General features: G+C 39.7%; 1 protein-coding gene across 3 annotated transcripts in view; it reads right to left on the reverse strand.

Annotated features, from left to right (window-relative positions):
- Nucleotides 1-1,097: 1,097 nt before the first annotated feature.
- TBC1D8 (TBC1 domain family member 8) overlaps nt 1,098-22,166 on the reverse strand; it is a 78,425-nt gene continuing 57,356 nt past the window's right edge. For all 3 annotated transcript variants that reach the window (XM_075852689.1, XM_075852688.1, XM_075852690.1), the window contains exons 10-21: nt 20,733-20,883; nt 20,272-20,486; nt 18,959-19,076; nt 17,194-17,479; nt 15,467-15,596; nt 15,167-15,265; nt 12,742-12,810; nt 5,732-5,972; nt 5,543-5,608; nt 4,476-4,565; nt 4,126-4,226; nt 1,098-2,129 (exon numbers count right to left, since the gene is read on the reverse strand). In XM_075852689.1, the coding sequence (XP_075708804.1) occupies nt 1,701-2,129; nt 4,126-4,226; nt 4,476-4,565; nt 5,543-5,608; nt 5,732-5,972; nt 12,742-12,810; nt 15,167-15,265; nt 15,467-15,596; nt 17,194-17,479; nt 18,959-19,076; nt 20,272-20,486; nt 20,733-20,883 (1,995 nt within the window). In that variant the 3' untranslated portion in view covers nt 1,098-1,700. The remainder of the gene's footprint in view (nt 2,130-4,125; nt 4,227-4,475; nt 4,566-5,542; nt 5,609-5,731; nt 5,973-12,741; nt 12,811-15,166; nt 15,266-15,466; nt 15,597-17,193; nt 17,480-18,958; nt 19,077-20,271; nt 20,487-20,732; nt 20,884-22,166) is intronic.

Raw genomic sequence — 22,166 nt, forward strand, 5'->3', positions numbered from 1 at the left:
GTGGAACTTTTGCGCGCGCAAAACACCAAGTTTTTTGCACACGCTTGTGTGTATCCGGCCTAAGGCAGAATGCACAGAAAACAGCAATTCTTGCATTTTTTCTTTTCGACGTGCAGGTTAAATAATGTAATAGCTTTATAGTTGGGATCATTACAGATGCGGCGATACCAAATCTGTAAATTTTTTGCTTTGTTTTTTCATAAAGCATTTTGTAAGGGAAAAAGTAGGTTTTTCATTTTTTTTCTTTGGATTTTTATTTATTATAAACATTATTAAACTTTTTTTATTAGTCCCGCTAGGGGACTTTACTATGCAATCATCTGATCACTTTTTATAATACACTGCAATACTTCTGTATTGCAGTGTATTACTGCCTGTCCGTGTAAAACGGACAGGCATCTGCTAGGCCATGCCTCTGGCAAAGAAACACCGGCACCCTGCGATCGAATTGCGGGGTGCCGTTGGGGTGAGAGGGAGCCCCCTCCCTCCAAAGCCACTGAGAAGCCGTGCTCGCTACTGAGTGCCACATCTGAGGGGTGAAATGAGAAGGTTCGATATGGATATCAAACGCCTGCAGCCTCTGAACCCCTGCCCCCCCCCCCCACATTATTGCTCCCCCCGAAATGATGGGTGTGGACCCGGAATGGGCCATTTCCCTTTTCAGAATGGCGAACATCAATTAGTCCATCTTGGGCGGAATGTCTAGCCGCCCTTCCCTTGGACTCCTGTTGTGTGAATTGTTTTCACATAATACTTATGAATTGTGACACTTGGATACTCTATTTGTGTAATTGATGTTATAATGAGGGGTGTGTGTATATATACCCTGACTTACCGATTATCATGTACCATGGGTGAATAAAGCCTACACCATTTTTAGATTACTCTGTAGTGCCGCTTCATCTTCTTTTGCTTGCCCTTAGTCACACGTGTGATCAATATGAGATGGTTTGTCTTAGCTTCTAGAATCTGCAGCTTTTTCTTTTTGTACATTACTTGGTGCAGATATCCACTTTGAGGGTCCCACAAGATACCAGTTTGAAATGGGCCTAAATTAACTAGAATTTCTCTATGGTCATTACATTAAGAGTAAGTCATAATTTAAAAAAAATGTTTATTGAAAAGTGCATCTCTTCACAAACCAAGACAAAAAGCACAAAACGTCAGTCAAGTGGACATCTTAACGACATAAAAATCCTAATGCAAATCGAACAGAATAAAAGTTTCAATTTCCAGCATTGAAACATCACTATTAGTGCAAACACAAAACATAGCTGAAACTCACTTATACAAAATATTGGACAAATGACATAAACCCTGAACAAAATTCAACAGTAAGAAACGTTTGGCATGCCAGTACTGGATACAAATGGGTTTTGGAAGTTGCGTAAGCATCTCATCTCCTCAGAAGGGCTTCACAGAAGTGATGCATCTTAAGAACGAGAAGTCATCCAGTGTGCTTTGGTAACTCAAGAATATAGAATGTCAGTGATGGCCTCCCAGGGTTATTGTTTCCGTCTTACTTCATAGTGACATATTTAGCTTAATATCTAGAAACAAAATCCTCGGAGTTGCTGGAACACTTGCTGAGATATGTACATATCTTATCACCGGTGCTGTTCACACTTTATCAATGAATTGTTCCCTTCACTCTAACTGCTGGACTCTAAAATCCAGGAGACCGAAAGCGTTACGTTCATTTAGGACAACATGGGGGATTGCTGGCTAATTCCATTAGTCTTAAGGCTGTATGGATTTATTTTAGCACTTTCTAACTTTGGCTTCAGTTCCCATGGTTTCTCAAAGAAATTCACCAATGACTGCTCTGTCAAGAGAGATGCCAATATGTGTTCCAGAGAAACCACCCAGTCGGTTTCCGGCAGTGGATGGGTTGGAGTACTGGTGGTCTCGGAGAAAACACAGTCTTGGTCTGATGAGCAGGCACCGTTTTCTGAATCTACAAATTCATCAGAAGCACTACCTGATCTTATGCTACTACTGCGCTGTCCAACCTCTCCAATCTGAAGTAAAAGGGTGGTCACCGTGGCAATGGCTTGATACAAATCATTTTCTTCTGGGTCCTCGTGAAATAAGCTATACAATGTTTTGCAAAACTGGATAAATTCCTTCTGAAAATTGAAATAAAAATAAATAAATATGAAAAACACATTAGCTTTATAACAATGTTCGACAACTTTAATGATCTTAATATATGCTGCATTATTTTTCCAGTGTTTGGGTATACTCTACAATGAGTGTTTAGTTCAGGATGGTCTGAAGAACACGTAAATAGGGAAATGCAAGTGGATGAAATTCCCATTTAACACAAAAGATTATTCCTATGGAAAAACTGTATTGTGGCATATATATACAGTGAAGGAAATAAGTATTTGATCCCTTGCTGATTTTGTAAGCTTGCCCACTGTCAAAGTCATGAACAGTCTAGAATTTTTAGGCTAGGTTAATTTTACCAGTGAGAGATAGATTATATATAAAAAAAAAAAAAAAAAAAAAAATCACATTGTCAAAATGATATATATTTATTTGCATTGTGCACAGAGAAATAAGTATTTGATCCCCTACCAACCATTAAGAGTTCAGCCTCCTCCAGACCAGTTACACGCTCCAAATCAACTTGGTGCCTGCATTAAAGACAGCTGTCTTACATGGTCACCTGTATAAAAGACTCCTGTCCACAGACTCAATTAATCAGTCTGACTCTAACCTCTACAACATGGGCAAGACCAAAGAGCTTTCTAAGGATGTCAGGGACAAGATCATAGACCTGCACAAGGCTGGAATGGGCTACAAAACCATAAGTAAGACGCTGGGTGAGAAGGAGACAACTGTTGGTGCAATAGTAAGAAAATGGAAGACATACAAAATGACTGTCAATCGACATCTATCTGGGGCTCCATGCAAAAATCTCACCTCGTGGGGTATCCTTGATCCTGAGGAAGGTGAGAGCTCAGCCAAAAACTACACGAGGGGAACTTGTTAATGATCTCAAGGCAGCTGGGACCACAGTCACCAAGAAAACCATTGGTAACACATTACGCCGTAATGGATTAAAATCCTGCAGTGCCCGCAAGGTCCCCCTGCTCAAGAAGGCACATGTACAGGTCCGTCTGAAGTTTGCAAATGAACATCTGGATGATTCTGAGAGTGATTGGGAGAAGGTGCTGTGGTCAGATGAGACTAAAATTGAGCTCTTTGGCATTAACTCTACTCGCCGTGTTTGGAGGAAGAGAAATGCTGCCTATGACCCAAAGAACACCGTCCCCACTGTCAAGCATGGAGGTGGAAACATTATGTTTTGGGGGTGTTTCTCTGCTAAGGGCATAGGACTACTTCACCGCATCAATGGGAGAATGGATGGAGCCATGTACCGTCAAATCCTGAGTGACAACCTCCTTCCCTCCACCAGGACATTAAAAATGGCTCGTGGCTGGGTCTTCCAGCACGACAATGACCCGAAACATACAGCCAAGGCAACAAAGGAGTGGCTCAAAAAGAAGCACATTAAGGTCATGGAGTGGCCTAGCCAGTCTCCAGACCTTAATCCCATCGAAAACTTATGGAGGGAGCTGAAGATCCGAGTTGCCAAGCGACAGCCTCGAAATCTTAATGATTTACAGATGATCTGCAAAGAGGAGTGGGCCAAAATTCCATCTAACATGTGTGCAAACCTCATCATCAACTACAAAAAAACGTCTGACTGCTGTGCTTGCCAACAAGGGTTTTGCCACCAAGTATTAAGTCTTGTTTGCCAAAGGGATCAAATACTTATTTCTCTGTGCACAATGCAAATAAATATATATAATTTTGACTATGTGATTTTCTTTTTTTTTTTTTTATATAATCTATCTCTCACTGGTAAAATTAACCTAGCCTAAAAATTCTAGACTGTTCATGTCTTTGACAGTGGGCAAACTTACAAAATCAGCAAGGGATCAAATACTTATTTCCTTCACTGTATATATATTTATGTAAGCCCTCTTTCCAAAAAGCTATTGAAATGCTCATGGGAAGATCTTGTGATCTATGGCCAGATTAAGAAGGGTTATACTTGACTCACGTAGAGTATGTATCAGATTTTTCAGAAATGGAGAAGAGACTGTGTACCTGGGTCATTTTGGGTAGTTCTTTTTCAGTGTTTTTATCTTTATCTCTGGCCAAGTCTTTAAGCATTTGCTTTAGCTGTTTCTGATAATCCTTTTCCCCACCTATAGACAAAATAAAATTAAGTTGATATTGACATTTACCTGCTAAGGTTTCTAGAGAGCTCTTTGTATTTGCAGTTGTTTCTAAACAGGAATTAATCAACTGCAGAAAAAATAAATAAATCTGCAAATAATATCAATTATTTATAATAAATGGAGGCTTCTTACGCAGTACCTAGATATGTTCCATCTGAAAAGGTTTAGGTAAAATAATGATTTAATTGCTAATGTAAAAAGTAAATTAACACATACTGTTTGGTTTTGTAAGCTTCAGTGGTCTGGTAGTGGATAAAAGTGGTCCCTTGAATGGCGATTCACAGTCATGGTCATTCTCTGTAAGAGCTGATCAACAACAAAAAACAAAGTTGGCAAGAGTTTCACCAAACCAGTAAAACGGACATAATAAACATGAAAGATCTAATATGGTATATACAAAATGACAAAAGCATGTCATGCCTCTATACAAGAGTGGTGGATGTATCATTAAATAGCTAGGCAGATTTTCCACTGAGGAAGTTACAACCATGCCCCAAGCAAGCAGTAAATGTGAATATATTCGTTGTCACCTAGTTTTGAAGCAACTATACAGAATCGAAAAGGGGGTTTCCAGAGAGAGAAAATTGATGGCCTATCCTCAGGATAGGCCATCAATATCTGATCGGTGGGGGTCCGACTCCAGGCACCCCCGCCGGTCAGCTGTTTTGATGGGGCCACGGCGCTGCTTCTCCTTCATTACCCATACTGCTCGTACCATGAATTGCCGACACTCTTGTAGCAGCGGTTCACAGTATTAAAGTCTTCTCCTGTTCAAGTGAATGAGAGAAGGCTGTAATAGCATGAGCCGCCGCTAGAGCTGATAGGCGGGGTGCAGAGAGCCGGACCCACACCAAACAGATATTGATGGCCTATCCTGAGGGCAGGCCATCAATTTTCTTTCTCCGGAAAACCCCTTTGACTTTAGTGTACCTCCGATGTGGTTATGTCTTCTGCCAGAAGTTTAAACGTGATGGCAGGTGATGCAGGCTGAAGAGTGGGCGGTCTAGTTTTCTAGCCAACTATATGACGCTGAAAGCCTCTCGTGCAAAACGACTCCCTCCCATCTTCACTTTCTAAACTTCTGGCAGGAGGCATAACCGCGATCATCATTGGATCTAAAGTTTACTGCCAAGAAATTCAACATCCCAAGAGTAAGTTTTTTTTACACTTTAATATAACATGTTTTTAGCAAAACTGACCATTTAAATCTGTACATATATTGTGGCAAGGCTATTTTCATTTATTTGGCCTTGCCACTATTTATTATAATCCAAAAATCTCACCTGGTGGTATATGGAGTCTATATAACAACTTGATTTTTTCATTCATCTCACCATGATAAATAATGTCTGAAAGAAGAAAACAATATAGAAATAAAATTTGTCTCTCTCATGTAGCACTCAAATTTAGTTTTACACAACTAAACCTGTACATAAAGGATCCTTATTAGAATCATATACACACAAAATCACCTAAAGACCATGCAAAGGACTTGAACTCAATGAGATGATCTTGATTTTCATCCAGTAAACGGAACATTCTTTCTGCTAAAACTTCTGTGTGAGTACCCCAAGGCCAGGGTGAGCACAATCTGAAGAGGGAAGCAAACTGTCGACTATCAATCTTGTACTGTTCTGCATAGGGTCTGCGAGGGTCATGGCGCTCAATTAATGAAGAGATCCCTTCCCAATAACAACTGATGAAATGCTCTCTCTGAAACAAAACAAAGAGAAAATGAGGTTTAATAAAAAAACGCATTAGGCTAGATTTACATTAAAACGAAAAATTCATTGCGAAACGCGCGTCAGGTGAGGTGAACTCCCTGATACATTTCCTCTTTGGCCTTCCTTCCAGCTTGATCATTCACTTTATGGTACAACATATCTAGATTTTTCCTGTTGGTTTTTTGTTTCATGCTACCATTCCCACTATGGGCGCTAGAATGCCATTTCTAGCTGAACAAATTGTATTCTATAATTTGTACTTATAGCCAATTGTTACAGATTTTTTTTTAAAGTAGATGATAAATGTATCTGGGCCCATTCCAGCATGTGGGGAGTCCACCTTTGTCCTTTCACTTATTCTCTTGTTTGTGTCTCATGACATTTTTTATGCATTTGTCTTGCATGTTAAAACCTCGTCACGCGCTGCACGGCAACTGTATGTCCTGCAGAGGACTTGCTTCCCGCATCAGGACGTACAGTTGCGGAGCTGTTCCCAGGTGCACACTGTCCGGGAGGTCAGCTGTCCCCGACAGCTGACACTCCAGTCTTGCCGGTCAGCGGACCATCGCCGCTGATTTCAGCAATTAACCCCATAAATGCGGCGACCGATTGCGATCGCCGATTTTAAGGGGTTTGAAGCACATCGGCAGCCCCCACAAAGTGATTGTGGGGGCTGCCGATGCTTGTCGTGGGAATCGGAGGCCAGACAATGGCCTCCGGGTTGCCATGTACGGAAGCCTCGGAGGAGCCTCCGGCCGGTCCTCCTGGGCTTCCTGTCAGTGTGACTGTCACATGACAATTACCGTTAGAATACATTACACTATGTAGGTATTGTAATGTACTCTAGCAGCGATCAAAGCTGCAAGTCTAAATGTCCCCTAGTGGGACAAGTAAAAAAAAAAAGTTACAAAAAGTAATAAAAACGTTTTAAAAAAAGAACACAAAGTTAACAAAAGTTAAAAAAAAGTTATAAACACGTTAAAAAAAAGTACACATATTTGGTATCACCGCGTTCGTAACGACCCAAACAATAATGTTATTTTTGCCGCACGATGAACACCCCAAAAAAATCAATAAAAGACTACACCAGAATGGCTATTTTTTGGTCACCACCCCTCCCAAAATAGAGAATACAAAGTGATCAAAAAGTCGCATGTACCCGAAAATAGTACCAATAAAAACTACAACCCGTCCCGCAATAAACAAGCCCTTACACATCTTTTTTGACTAAAAAAGAAAAAGTTACGGCTCTCAGAATATGGTGACACAGAAAATAAATTATTTGATAAAAAATTGATTTTATTGTGAAAACGCTGCAAAACATAAAAAAAACTATATACATATGGTATCGCCGTAATTGTATCGACACACAGAATAACGTAAAACTGTCATTTATAGCACACGTGAACGCTGCAAAAAATAAAACGAAATAACATTGTCAGAATTGCTTTTTTTTGGTCACCCGGCTTGCAAAAACAATTAATAAAAAGTGATCCAAAAAAGTGCATTTACCCCAAAATGGTACCAATGAAAACTACAGATTGTCCCGCAACAAATAAGCCCTCACACAGCTCCGGTGGTGAAAAAATAAAAAAGTTCTGGCTGTCAGAATATGACAATGCAAAATGTGCAGAGTGTTCCAAAAGCGGATAAGATCGGGCGCCATTTATCAATGCGACACCGGCCACACATCTATGAATTATTATTTATTTACCTCATTATTATTCTTATTATGCCCTGATGTACTCTGCACAGATTACATATGCCCCCACATTATAAACTGAAATACCAGCAAAACCCAAAACTACTTCCAAGGAAAATCTGCGCTCCAAAAGCAAAATGGCGCTCCCTCCATTCTAAGCCCTGCAGCGTGCCCAAACAGCAGTTTGCGCCCACATATATGGCATCGCCATACCCGGGAGAACCCGCTTAACGTTTTATGAGGTATTTGTCTTCAGTGGTACAAACTGGGCACAACATATTATGCACTAAAATGGCATATCAGTGGAAAATTGCAATATGCACACCATCCGCTGTGCATTAACCCCTTTGCGCACTATGACTTAATAGCACGTCATGGTGCGGGGGGGTGATGTATGGAGCGGGCTCACGTGCTGAGCCCGCTCTATATGCTGCGGGTGTCAGCTGTGTATTACAGCTGACACCCTGGACTAACGGACAGGAACAGCGATCGTGCGGTTACAGAAGCCTGTAAAAACAACAATATACTGCAATACATTAGTAGTCAAGTCCCCTAGGGGGAATAATAAAATGTGTAGAAGAATTAAAGTTATTAGTAGTGAGAAAGAAAAAAGTTTAAAAGTTAAAAAACCTTTTCTCATTTTTCTAAAGTAATGTAAAATAATAAACAACATTGTTATCGCTACGTCCTTAAAAGGCCGAACTATTACAATATACCATTATTTAACTCGCAGGGTGAACACCGTAAAAAACTTAAATAATTTAAACCGCCAAAATCGCTGTGTTTTTTTTCAACTTAGCGCTCAAAAAAAAATGTAATACAACTTTTTGATCACATTTTATGTACCAAAAAGTGGTACCATTAAAAACTACAGCTCGTCAAAATAAGACCTCCCACCACTCAATCAACCGAAAAATAAAAAAAACTTATAGCCCTCAGAATGTGGTGAAACAAAACAATTTTTATTTTAACAAATAGATTTTTCTACTACTTAAAAGTAGTATAATATAAAAAAAAAACGATATCAATTTGGTATTACCACAATTGTATTGAGCCGCAGAATAAAGTAAAGTTTTAATTTTTACCGCACGGCGAAAGCTGTAAAAATTGAAACTCCCAAAAATAGAATCAGAATTTTTTCTTATATCAGCTCGCAAAAAATTTTTTTTTCAGTTTCCCAGTACATTTTATGGTATTTTAAATGGTGTCAATAGAAACTACAGCTCCTCCCGCAACAAATAAGCCCTCACATCACTCTACTGGCGGAAAAAGTTATGGCTCTTGGAAGGCGGGGAGTGAAAAACGAAAATAAGAAAGCAAAAAATGGATCAGTCCTGAAAGGGTTAATTCATTTCCAATGAAAAAAATGTATGACCCCATGTGGGATATTTTCGTACTCAGGAGAAATTGCTTTACAAAAATTGTTTGTTTGTTTTTTCTCCTTTATCCCTTGTGAAAGTGAGAAAATGCAAAATTTTAGTGGAAAAGAATTGTGATATTAATTTTCGCGGCCTAATTCTAATAAAATCTGCAAAAGATCTGTGGGGTCTAAATGATCACTGTACCCCTAGAAAAATTCCTTGAGGGGTGTAGTTTCCAAAATGGGGTAACTTTTGGGAGGGTTTCCATTTTGTTTCGCCCTCCAGGGCGCTGCAAACGCGACATGGCACCGAAAACCAATCCAGCAAAATCCGTTCTCCAAAATCCAAATGGCGCTCCTTCCCTTTGGAGCGCTGCCATGGGCCCAATCAGCGGTTTATTACCACATATGTGGGATATTGCCGTATTCGGGAGACATTGCTTTACAAATGTTGGGGTGCATTGTCTTCGTTATTCCTTGTAAATATTACAAATTTCTGTTTTTTTCAGAAAAAAAAGTAGATTTTCATTTTTACAGACTAATTCCAATATATTTATCGAAAAACCCATGTGGTCAAAATGCTCACTATACCCTTAGATAAATTCCTTGAGGGGTGTAGTTTCCAAAGTGGGGTAACTTTTGGGATGTTTCTACTGTTTTGGCACCACAAGATCTCTTCAAACCTGACTAGGTGCCTAAAATATATTCTAAAAAAAAAAAAGGAGGCCCAAAATCTACTGGGTGCTCCTTTGCTTCTGATGCCTGTGTTTCAGTCCATTAGCACACTAGGGCCACATGTGAGATATTTCTAAAAACTTCAGAATCTGGGCAATAAATATTGAGTTGCGTTTCTCTGGTAAAACCTTCTGTGTTACAGGAAAAAATGTATTACAAATGAATTTCAGCAAAAAAAATACAATTTGTGAATTTCACCTCTACTTTGCTTTAATTCCTGTGAAACGCCTAAAGGGTTAAAACACTTTGTGAATGCTGATTTGAATACCTTGAGGGGTGCAGTTTTCAAAATGGGGTGACTTATGGGGATTTTCTAATATATAAGGCCCTCAAAGCCACTTAAGAACTGAACTGGTCCCTGAAAAAATGGCCTTTTGAAATGTTCTTTAAAATATTATAAATTGCTGCTAAAGTTCTAAGCCTTGTAACATCCTAGAAAAATAAAAGTATGTTCAAAAAACTATGCCAACATAAAGTAGACATATGGGAAATGTTAACTAGTAACTATTTTCCGTGGTATTACTATCTGTTTTACAAGCAAATACATTTAAATTCAGAAAAATGCTAATGTTTGCAAATTTTTTCTACATTTTGGTGTTTTTCAGAAATAAATACCGAAATTATCAGCCAAATTTTTTCACTAACATAAAGTACAACATGTCACGAATCGCTTGGATAGGTAAAAGCATTCCAGAGTTATTACCACATAAAGTAACAAGTCAGATTTGAAAAAAATCGGCTGTGTCCTTAGGGGTTAAAGTAATTCTTTTTTTTTGAGAGAGAGATAACTAATAAATATTGAATTTTATTCTATGTCCTGCATGATACTTTCAAATATGTTTGCCTCGGTATACACCATGTTTATGCATCTTGTTGACAGTTTTGGTTTTTTCGTTGGGCAAACGTTCACACGGGTCAGATTTCCTGCGGAAAACTCCACAGTAAATCTGACGTTTCGCTATGTGAATGCCAGCGGAGGCGAGTATAGATTGCGTTTTTTGTGTGAACGTAGCCTTAGTAGTCTGCTGCATTCAAGTACCTGCAATAGAATGTTGCAGAACAGTTGGATTCCGCTCTTAGGATCCATGTGGCAACTGTGTCAAACCTAGCTGTGTGATCTCAGTGTGTCTTTTGACAAAACTATGCCACTGCCCCAACTTTGCTTTAGCCTAGGTTCACTCTTTTTTTTTTTTAAGTATAATTTGATGAGTTTACATTAATCTTTATCAGTTCCGTTTTGATCAGTTTTTTGTTATAATTAAAATCCATAGATGATAGATTGAAAAACTGGTGACAAATTCACATCCGTTTTTCATTAGTTTATTCAATCAATTTAGATCAATTGCAGTGTAAGCGTGAACCATAAGGCACGCAGCATGCATAAGGATTCATTTAGGCCTAAGCATCAATGTTTAAGACTTGCAATCCTCCAATTATAAAGAGAGAATAGAATGACAATAGATTATAAGAAGAGAATAAATGACAAATGTGCACATTTAAAAAAAAAAAAAAAAAAAAAAAAAAAAGGTTTTTTTTTAATCGCAAAACATAAGCAAAAGGTTCTGATCATAAATCTTGTTGAAAAATGCAGATGAGCACAATATTGGGCCCCAATGTTAGCAGTACACAAACTTTCATATTGTATTGTATTTCAGCCAACCACCAATACACATTTCCAACAATATGAATAATTAATCTCATTAAGAGTAGCCGATATCATGGGAAATAACTTCCATTTGCCTTGCCTCACAGAGCTCTGACAATAGTAATTTGAATGCTAAAATCATTGTATTTACCACTAACAAGCAAGAAAAAAAAAGTGCAGCATGAATAAGTTAGGTTATCTAAGTTATGAACTTAGATGTGATGCATAACAGGTGGATCCTGTGTGTCAGAGACGCAGAACCCGATGACACTGAACCAGTCAGTCCTGCGAACCTGACGGGAACAGGATTTAGAGAATGATACAGCTGCTCTGAATATAGAATACAGAGCAGCTATATCTCAAAAAGTAAAAATAATTTGTAATAAAAACTATTTATAAAGTGGCACCTATCACACTGATACACATTCGTATTTAAAAAAATAAGTAAAAATCCATTTCAAAGGTGTACTAAGCCTTTAAAGTAGTTTCCGTCCTTTATAAAGGCCGGACTCCAGACTAATACATTGGAGGAAACTATGAGTAATATGTGTGTTGCTGCTGATGTATTTAGCGCAGAGCATTGCCTAGACTGTACAATTGTATCCACTTCTCAGCAGAGAGCAGGACTTTATATAACATCTTTAAATGTAAAAAAAACAAAAAACAAAAAGAGTATTCTCATTCACGAACACCAAACATATCTTGAAATAATGAATTGAAACTCATAATCGAAGGTTGTATAACTTTTCATTTTATACATTGATTAAGCTTGCTTTATATTATAAAACTGGAAAACCCCTTTAAAAAAAGGAAGATGTGGTTATACGGAACTAAAATGTTATTTATTGCTCACTGAAAACTCTGCTCAATGTAGGCACAACTTTTACCTTGGGTAACTATTAAACCTTTATGAAAAAGTGGAACCACATAATTGGGGAGTGAAAGATATATACAACCAATACTCGCAGTACCAATTTACCATGAAAGGAAGCAGCTGCTACTGCCTTTCATGGTGAAGCGGTACTGCGTGATTTGGACACAAGGGTACGGCCAATCAGCACACCTTGGGGTAAAGCCAGAGAACAGACCGAATATGGCTGGATGTACAATTTCAGGTGCAGGTACAGCTGACAGTAGCGTAAGGCCTCAAACGACCATAAAAAAAACCTCTGTAATTGCGGACCGCCATATTCTCTTTCCTCCTATAATATAAATGTCACAGTGGTGGACCTGACACTATGGATATATATTGCAGTTTGCTGCGCTGTGAGGTACAGCAACAGAGTAACTCTCAGATGCCTGCTACTGACCCTTACCTTAAACATGTCAAACAGGTCTTCTAAATCTTCATGAAGAAAGGATACATCAGGTGCAACAACTCGAAGCTAAAAATTAAAAAAAAAAAAAGGCCTCTGGTGAGGTTTACTGTGTGGCAAACAAATAAGAAAAGAATTTGTATGAATGTCAAAAATTGAGTCAAAACTGTTGTTTTCTAACATGTCTATATTCTCATACTGAAATCATGACATAGCTCCGATCACACAAAGCTTTTTCCCAAATTGCATACAGACATCAACAATACCAACACAAAGTTTTTTTTATAGTTCACCATTGCCTAGCTTTAACTCGAAATTTGTTGTATGACCCTCTATGAAAATAAATAGGTTTTAGTCGGCAGATCCCATGGATTACAGCTTCTAACAATCTGTAGTCCCAAATATCTCAGGTCAAGAAAACCATAGGTTGGACTATTCCTAACTGTATTTCCTCTACAGATCAGAGGTGTCTAGAAATATTTCAACACCCATGACGTCGTAGTGAAATAACATGAAGGTTAACTGAACGCTGAACTTGCATGTTTATCGGTGACTTAGGGCCAACAACAATGGTTATACCATTAACCCTACTTAACACCTTAATGACCGCCCACCGTCTTTTGACAGCAGGCGGTGCATGTACTTAGTCTACAGCGACGTCTTTTGGCGTCGCTGTAGAAGAGGCTGATGAGCGCTCATCCTCTAAGCAGGGGCTGTAACTAACAGCTCCTGATCTTAGAGAAACCTGCTGAATACAATTGGGGTCGGAAAACATTCGGACCCCAGCTGCTTAAACCTTGATCGCCGCGGTCCATGACCGTGGCAAGATCAAAGGGAACTCCCCGCTTTGATCTAGTCATCGGAAACCTAGTAACGTGATCAACACCGGGGAATCCCTCTCCAGTCAGCCCTGGGGACCTACAAAGGACCCCATGGCTGTCTGTTCAGTAAGCCTGCCTGCACTATGTGCTGCCCTAACAGTAGCCTGTGTCATAGTGACACTGCATGATGCATTAGCATACAGGAGTATGCTAATACGTTACAATTAAAAAATTAAGTTATAAATAAAGTTATCCCTCAACCCCTTAGTGACCACAAACACGCCTTTTCATGGCGGTCACTAAATGGGCTGTGTCCTGTACGGGTGTCCCGTGCAGGCTCGAGCCGGGGTTCAGCTGTCTGATGCTGTCAATAGCGACCCCGGCATTTATCTTGTTTACAGAGGGAGGGAGCTCCCTCTGTCACTCATCGGCGGCCCGCAAATGCAATCGGGGGCCTCTGATGGGGTGTCATGGCAGCCGGGGGCCTGATAAAAGCCCCCAGGTCTGCCCTGGGCATATGCCTATTAGGACGTGCCAGAGGCATGTCCTAATAGATTGCCTGTCAGATTTACACTGACAGGCAATAATGCTCTGGTACTAAGTATAAAGCATTATAGCAGAGATCTGAAGATCGCATAGTAAAGTCCCCTAGTGGGACTAAAAAAATAAGTAACTAATGCAAAATAAAAATTATTAATAAAAATGACAAAAAATTACTACATTGACGGAAAAATAAAAAAAATTACGGCTCTTGGAAAGAGACGATGCAAGAACAAATAATTTTAGTTCAAAAGTGTTTTTATTGTGCAAAAGTCGTAAAACACCTATACATATGTGGTATCGTCATAATCGTACCGACCTATAGAATAAAGGTAACTTGTTATTTACACCGCACAGTGAATGGCATCAATTTAAAACTCATAGAACAACAATGGAATTTCAGGGTTTTTTCTAATCCCCCCCAAAAAAAGTTAAGAAAAAAATTATATGAACCCTATAATGGTGCCATTAAAAAGTACAACTAATCCCACAAAAAACAGTCCTCATACAGCTATGTGGATGGAAAAATAAAAAAGTTGTAGCTCTTTGAATGTAACTATAGAAAAACAAAAAAAATAGCTGGGTCATTAGGGCCTAAAATAGGCAGGTCACTAAGGGGTTAATGGCATTAAGAAAAAAAAGTTACGAAAAATAGAAAAATGAAAAAAAAAAGTCATTATTTTGCATAAAATATATCTTATTGCCCCTACACTACATAAAAACAAAAAACCTACACATATTAGGTATCTAAACGACCATAATAACCTGAAAAATTAATCTAATGGGTTACTTAGCGTGAAACCTGAACGGGATAAAAAAAATTAACAAGAAAAATGATGCAGAGAATAGCTTTTTCTTATATTCACGTCGTAAAAATATTTTTTCCCTACCTCCAAACTATAAAAAGAAATAATAAAATTTCTCGTGCATAAAACAAGGCCTCATTCGGCCATGTCAATGAAAAAATAAAAAAACGTTATAGCTGCTGAAATGCAGAGAGGTAAAAACGGAAAAATGTAGCTATACCTTTTCAGGCACGGTCATTAAGGGGTTAAGGTACTCACAACATTTTGCTTTGTAGTCTCCTCATGGCTCTGAAGAACACGGATCCTATGTTTACAACGTAAGTGTTCAATTTGTTCTACAGAGCCGTTGCCAAATTTCTGGAAGGAGAACAGCAAATCCATCATTAATAGGACAATGAAAAACTGATCACACAAATACAGAGCACATCTATGCACAAATGGCACAAGCACATAGCCGTAAATGATACCATTAAATAAAAGAAGACATGATACCATAGCTGGAATACATAGTACAGTACATTATCTTTCAGTTATTATTTCAGGCTTTGATTTACATACCTCATGGGAATCCCGTATTAAATCTGCAATATCGGTAAATGGGTAAAGCTCCTGTTCATTATTCAATAAACTATGCAAGTTTCCAGTCTGTGGCAGAGGGCTCTCCTCATTTCTAACGTGCTCTAAAAATCTATTCACAGGAACATATTTCATTAGCAACTACATTTTCAGAGAAGGTATATACAAAATATAAGCAGTACAGCAATGTTAACAGTATAGTAAATGCCTAGTAATGCACTGCCCTACAGTTTCTTTTGTTACGATTCTATGTAGAAATGGCCTTTTCAATCAGCAAACTCAGAAGATGTGGCAGAAAATATACATTTTAGCATACATCCCAACCGTCCCAGTTTCAGCGGTATATTCCTGGGTTCCGAGCAGTGTCCCGTGCGGCTGGAATTATGTCCCGCTGTCAACTGTATCTGCCTCCTCAGGACGCAGGTAGAGTTGAACCCAATGCTGAAGCAGGGAACCATCAGCTCCCTGCTTCAGAATTAGTTTGGAGCAGAGGAGAAGAGGGAGCTCCTCTGCTCGCCGAGGACTCCCTGGAAACAGCGATACTTTAAGCGCTATGCTCAGGGAAGCCTTTGACGTTACTGTCCATATATGTGACGTCAGTGGCTACTGATTGAGCAAAATCCCCATTGCCGATAATCTGGCCGGGGATTCCGCTCCTAGAGGAAACCCCTGAGGTCAGTGTCCATATATGGACACGGACGTCAGGGACTCCTCCTGGAGCGGAATCCCCGGCAGAAGTCGGCAACAGGGATTCCGCTCAAGGAGTAGCCACTGACGTCACTGTCCATATATGGACAGTGACGTCAGGGCTTCCCTTTGGGAGTGAAATCCCTGGCCTATGCTCTGGCAGGGGATTCCGTTCCTAGAGGAAGTCCCAATGGCTCTATCTACAGGGGGGGGGTAGCGCTATCTACAGGGGGGGTAGCGCTATCTACAGGTGGGGGTGGCACTATCAACATGGACACTGTGGCACTATATAGGGGCACTATCTACATGGGCACTGTGGCACTATCTACAAGGGCACTGGTACTAGGGGTAGCTTTGGGGGCATTATACTGTATGGGGGCAGCTATAGGGGCATTATGCTGTATGGGGGCAGCTTTGGGGGCATTAAGCTGTACTGGGGCAGCTACGGGGCATTATACTGTATGGGGCATTATACTGTATGGGGCAGCTACGGGGCATTATACTGTATGGGGCAGCTACGGGGCATTATACTGTATGGGGCAGCTACGGGGCATTATACTGTATGGGGCAGCTACAGGGGCATTATACTGCATGGGGCATCTTTGTGGGCATAATACTGCATGGGGGCATCTGTGCTGGCTTTATACTGTATGGGTGCATTAATGGGGGCATTATACTGTATGGTGGCATCTAGAGGGCATTATGCTGTGTGGGGGCAGCTATTAGGCATGGTACTGTGTGGAAGGCACTCTGGGAGCATGATACTGTGTGGGCTATATCGGGTGTGTATGGGTGGTGATTGGGTGGGATTGGAGGCGTGGCTTAAAAGAAAAAATGTTTGCTGCATCGGTTGTCCCTCTTTGTGATGCTTGAAAGTTGGGAGTTATGATTTTAGCATAGTATAAACATTAATATATTTTGTTATAGAAGTGACTATTACTAACACTTCTTTCAGGTTATTCAGTCAGAGTGTGACATCAGTGAAGCAACAAAGAAAATCAAGTGAGAAAAATATACATAACCTGCTCAGAATCATTAGTGCCTGTCCGTCATCTTTACTGCTACACAGTTCCACAGCTGTGCCATCCAAAACAGCCAGTCCGATCTGGAAAATGGCCTTAATGCCATCAAAGAAGAAGCAGTCCACAACGTTGACAGCGCTCTGCAGGGGCATAATGCTGATGAACAGCGTAAGGAACCATGACAAGGATATGGAAGCCAATGTGGATAAGTCAGTGATATGCTCTGCCAGCTCAGGAAGCCGCTCATGTATGAGTTCTTCAAAAACAGACTGGTCAACCTGGGCCCCTGTCAACAATATTACAAGTTAGGGTCTAAAATTTTGCATCTGGACATCTGTAACATATTTACTCTTTACCTTTACAAGTAATATTGATGTAATACATCAGGGTCATTCAAAACCAGCAGTATTACTGGACTGAATGCTTCCCTGTGTGACAAGCACTTAAAGGCTATGTACACCTTTCAAAACTAATTTTTTTTTGTGTTGTTTTTTTAAATAAAAATGTGTATCAGTGTGTTTGGTGCAACAGGATCCACCTGTTGTCGATCACATCTAAGTTATGAACTTAGATGTGATCGGTAACAGCTCGATCCTGCATGTCAGACACGCAGGACCCGCTGACACTGAACCCATCAGTGCCGCAGGTGTCAGCGCAAGATACAGCTGCTCTGTATACAGGATACAAAGCAGCTGTATCTCAAGAAGCAATTTTTAATAAAAAGTAATTAGAAAGTTGCACCAATCACACGGATACACACATACACATTTATATATATTTTTATCTTTTTCAAAGGTGTACATAGCCTTTAAGGCCTGCCGCACATGGCTGTGTTCGGTCCCTGACATGCGGACCGTATGTCGGCTGTATTTCCTGGACCGAACACAGTTCAGGGAGCCTGAGTTCCTAGAATCATAGTCATCCATGATGCTGTCAGTCACTGCCTTCCCGCGGTACTACTGTCTCAAGCATGTTTTCAGTACAGAACAGTAGTCCCCCGGTGAGGCAGGCATGGATGTTCAGTATAGGAAACATGGCAGACATACGGTCCATATCTCACAGACCGAACAAGGCAGTGTGAAGCAGGTCTAAGGGCTCTTGCACACATCAGTTATTTTCTTCAGTTTGTGATCTGTTTTTTAAACGAAGAGCACACTGACCCATTAATTTCTATGGGGCCATGCACACATCCGATCTGATTTGTTTCCTCAGGCAACCGCTCCGCTTTTCCTTTGCACTAGTTTCGATAAATTGCCCTCATTTTTAATATGCCATATGTAAGTATTCTGTCAATGAAGAGTGTGAAAAGGTTGTTGCAACACATTCATCGACGAGTACTGCAGTCCTATATGGAGTCTGTATCTTGGTGATGGAGCTGGGACAGCACCGGTGAAGAGAATTTTACTTCCCCCAGACTGTTCTCCTCCGTTACCAGAAGAGATCCTGCTCATAAAGTGAGTGATTTGTGTAATAGAAGTATAAGAATTCCTGATAATGAAATTCCCAAACATCATCACACAAATCCAGTTTCAGATAGATACCAGCATCAACATAGGTAATTGGTTAACAATGGCATATTATATATTACATGGAGAAATAATTCCTTTTAACAATGCTATTTTTTTAATCGCAAGCCATCCTTTTATTATCCATTTGATGGCAGTATTTCTCTACAACAAAATCCAATGCGTTCAAATGAACTGCAATTCTTTTCTTTTCACCAGAGGATGGAAAACATCTTATGGATTACAAACAATAGACTCACCCAAGACTCTATGATTAAAATAATCTGGAAGCATCCTTTCACATACTGCAACCAATAGCCAAAATGCCTCTTCTTCCTTGGCATAAAGTAGTAAGACTGAAGTCAGGATATTCATGGACTAAAAAGAAAAGCATGAAGAATACAAAAAGTAAGTTATAAGAACCTACCAACACACATTGTTAAATGTATTACAATGTGAAGCTCAGGATTCAGAAAACAAATCTGAAAATTATCCAGTAGGCTGGCAGGAAATTCGGATTCCACCTACAGTAACTTTAGTGATTATGATAATAAAACATTATATTATGGAATTGTCATTTAAGCAGCTGCAATACTTCTTAGTCTCTATTTTATGTTACATAAAAATAAACATGAGCATATTCCAATCTTAAATCGAGTGGATACAGTTTCTAGGTTTGCTAGTGTCAATATAACACGATCATTTAAAAAAAGATGAAAAAAATGTATGCAAAAGTGTTTTTAATAGCACTATACAATAAATACAGGCACGAAAATAAAAGTTACGGTTACAATTTTTTTGTCCTAGTGACAATCCTTTTTGCTTCGTGGGCAAATCTGTGCAGCTCCTAGCAGTGAGACCCCCACTGATCTAACATGCACTTATCCTAACGGTGGTAAAACTCCTGAGCTATTTTGACATGAAAAATTATTTTAAATGTCATTTTCAATGAAAATGTCAAAATCCCTTAAATCATTAATTTTCAGACCCCTCATATTCAGTTTTCCACGTACTGCTAGTTTCAGACTTTTCCCTCCAGTAAAACATCCTAAATGTGAGTTTTGTGTGTCCAGAATGCTGCTGACTTCACTAGCCATGATGCATTAGCACAGCTTCATTCCTGTACCGCTTTCATCTGCCCCTGTATAATCTTCTCAACTGTGCAGAAACATACATTAAAGGTGTGTGTGTGTGTGTGTGTGTGTGTGTGTGTTTCATCTCGCTCTCCCTCCCCTGCAGACTGGATGCTCTCCTCCTTCTAATAGTTTAAGCTGCCCATACACTCACAATAGCTGTCTTCTAAACACTCAATTGGCTGACAGCAATTCCTCCCGCCTCTTCCATTCACATTTCCCTCGGCCACCGGATCGGCTTATCGATGCAGGGTTCGGGTGTCAGACCCGCACTGATGACCTATCCAGTGAATAGGTCATCAGTTGTCAGAAGGTGGATAACCCCTTTAATTTTGCATTTAGGAAGCAAGTAAACAATAAAAAGTAAAAAAAAAAATCAGTCCAAAAATTTGTCCATAGCTTTTATTGCTTTAGCAACATCTTAACGTCTAAAGTTTTACCTGACAATATCCTATTTTAGGGTTCCTGTAGGCGTAAGCAGTAAGTACTCTCCTCAGAGCTGCGATGCCAGTTTCATTTTGGAAGGCTGGATGCTCGGGTAGTGACCGGTGGAGATCGCGTTCTATCTCTTCCGTCACCATACAACACTTACCCATTGACTCCTCTACCAGTCTGTTGTAGTAACCTGGGTAAGTGGCCAGGTCAGTCACTCCATCTATATACAAAGAAACATTGTATAACCATGACTTTCAAACAAAAAGGTAGTTCGGATCATGCTGCATAAACAGACCTCACTAATATATAGTTAATGCATATAGACTGTTCTGTGGTCTTGGTTCATGGCCTCCTTCAAATCACTGGGCTGCTAGTATACAAGCCATGCTATCATTGGGAGTGAAACATGTTTAATTATACCTAGGAGTCCTTCTAATACTTCTGGGATAGAGACTTTGTTGGCTACCTGAAAATATAAGCCAGAGTTCTCCACGAAGGGATTCTGGTATTCCCATGGCAACAAGCTTCCGAATTTTTTCTGTTCGAAACATACAAACTGTCCTCCCATACTCCGCAAAATGGTCCATCCACAAACGCTCTTTTATCTGTTCTCGGGTCTGTGAATACAGTGAAACCACATCAACTTCAGAAAATCAAATGGAGAAAGCGAATTCCACTACTATAATCATCTGTAGTGGGGACTTCGCTTGCAAACAGTTTCCCATTGATTTTAATAGGAAATACACTGTGCTGTTCACGAGGTGTATTTTTCCGCTGCTGAATTAAAAAAACGCCTCTTAAAAAGAAGCCTCGTAAAAATAAGAAGTAGCATGTCACTTTTTGAGGCGTTTTTTGGTGCTGATTTTCCATTGACACTATGAAAAACACCTCAAAAATAGCCTCAAAATAAGCTTCAAATTAAAAAGAAGCTTCATTTTCAGCTTCAAAAACGCCATGAAATCAGAAGCGGTTTTCCCTTGAAAACAGCGCCGTAATTTTAAGCCAATTCTTTTTGTATGTGTGAACATACCCTTAAAGAAAATCCCTTTAAAGTAGAACGACAGGAAATGCTATGTAGAAGGCCTTTAGTATACATGAAAAATGTGAACATATACGAGTACCACTTTTTAACACAGCTAGGATGTGTACACTTTAGAGGATGGCGATTAAGATCCCAATGTCCCAATGAAAAAGCTGAACAAGGTCAAATATTAGCCAGGAATTGTTGTCATTGGCACATAGGAGTTCAGCAACTTCATCACCCAGGCCTGTAACTTTAATGGATATCTAACTTGACTTTTCATAATAAGCTGTCATGTGTGTACATGAGGAAGAACAATATTTCTGGCCATTATATGACTTTTCCCTGAGCTAGTGGGCGGAACCTAACTGCTATCATGTCTTCTATACACTGCAGATATAGAGAAGAGAACATTCTGCTCTTCTGTCTCTATCTATTACATATAGAAGCAGCAACAGCAGCATGGAGGAGATTATACAGCAGTAATGGGCAGTATAGTTGTGAATCCAGCACTGGGATGAGATACAGCACTTACTAGAAGATGCAGCTTTTGTGTCTCTAACTCTCTCTCTCACTCACTCTGCTCCAGCTCCCTCCTCCCCCTTCCATCTCCATAGACTTCTACTGGCAGCATGTAACCTGATTCTTCAGTGACCAAATAGTCTGTATTTTCTTGAGGAGACTGATTTAGTGAGTAAACAGTTAGGAGGGGGGAGGAGGGAAGGAGCCGGATAAGTGGAGAACCAAGTATTTTTCTATAATTAGATATAGTACAAAATTTCTTATATTTACTTGTACTATTCATTTAGGCAAAGTTTGTTAAAAAGTTAGTGACAGTTTTAGTACTGATAACTTAACAAGGACGTAACATATTAAGAA

The sequence above is a fragment of the Rhinoderma darwinii genome, chromosome 2, assembly GCF_050947455.1.
Source record: "Rhinoderma darwinii isolate aRhiDar2 chromosome 2, aRhiDar2.hap1, whole genome shotgun sequence".
NCBI classification, from domain to species: Eukaryota; Metazoa; Chordata; class Amphibia; order Anura; family Rhinodermatidae; genus Rhinoderma; species Rhinoderma darwinii.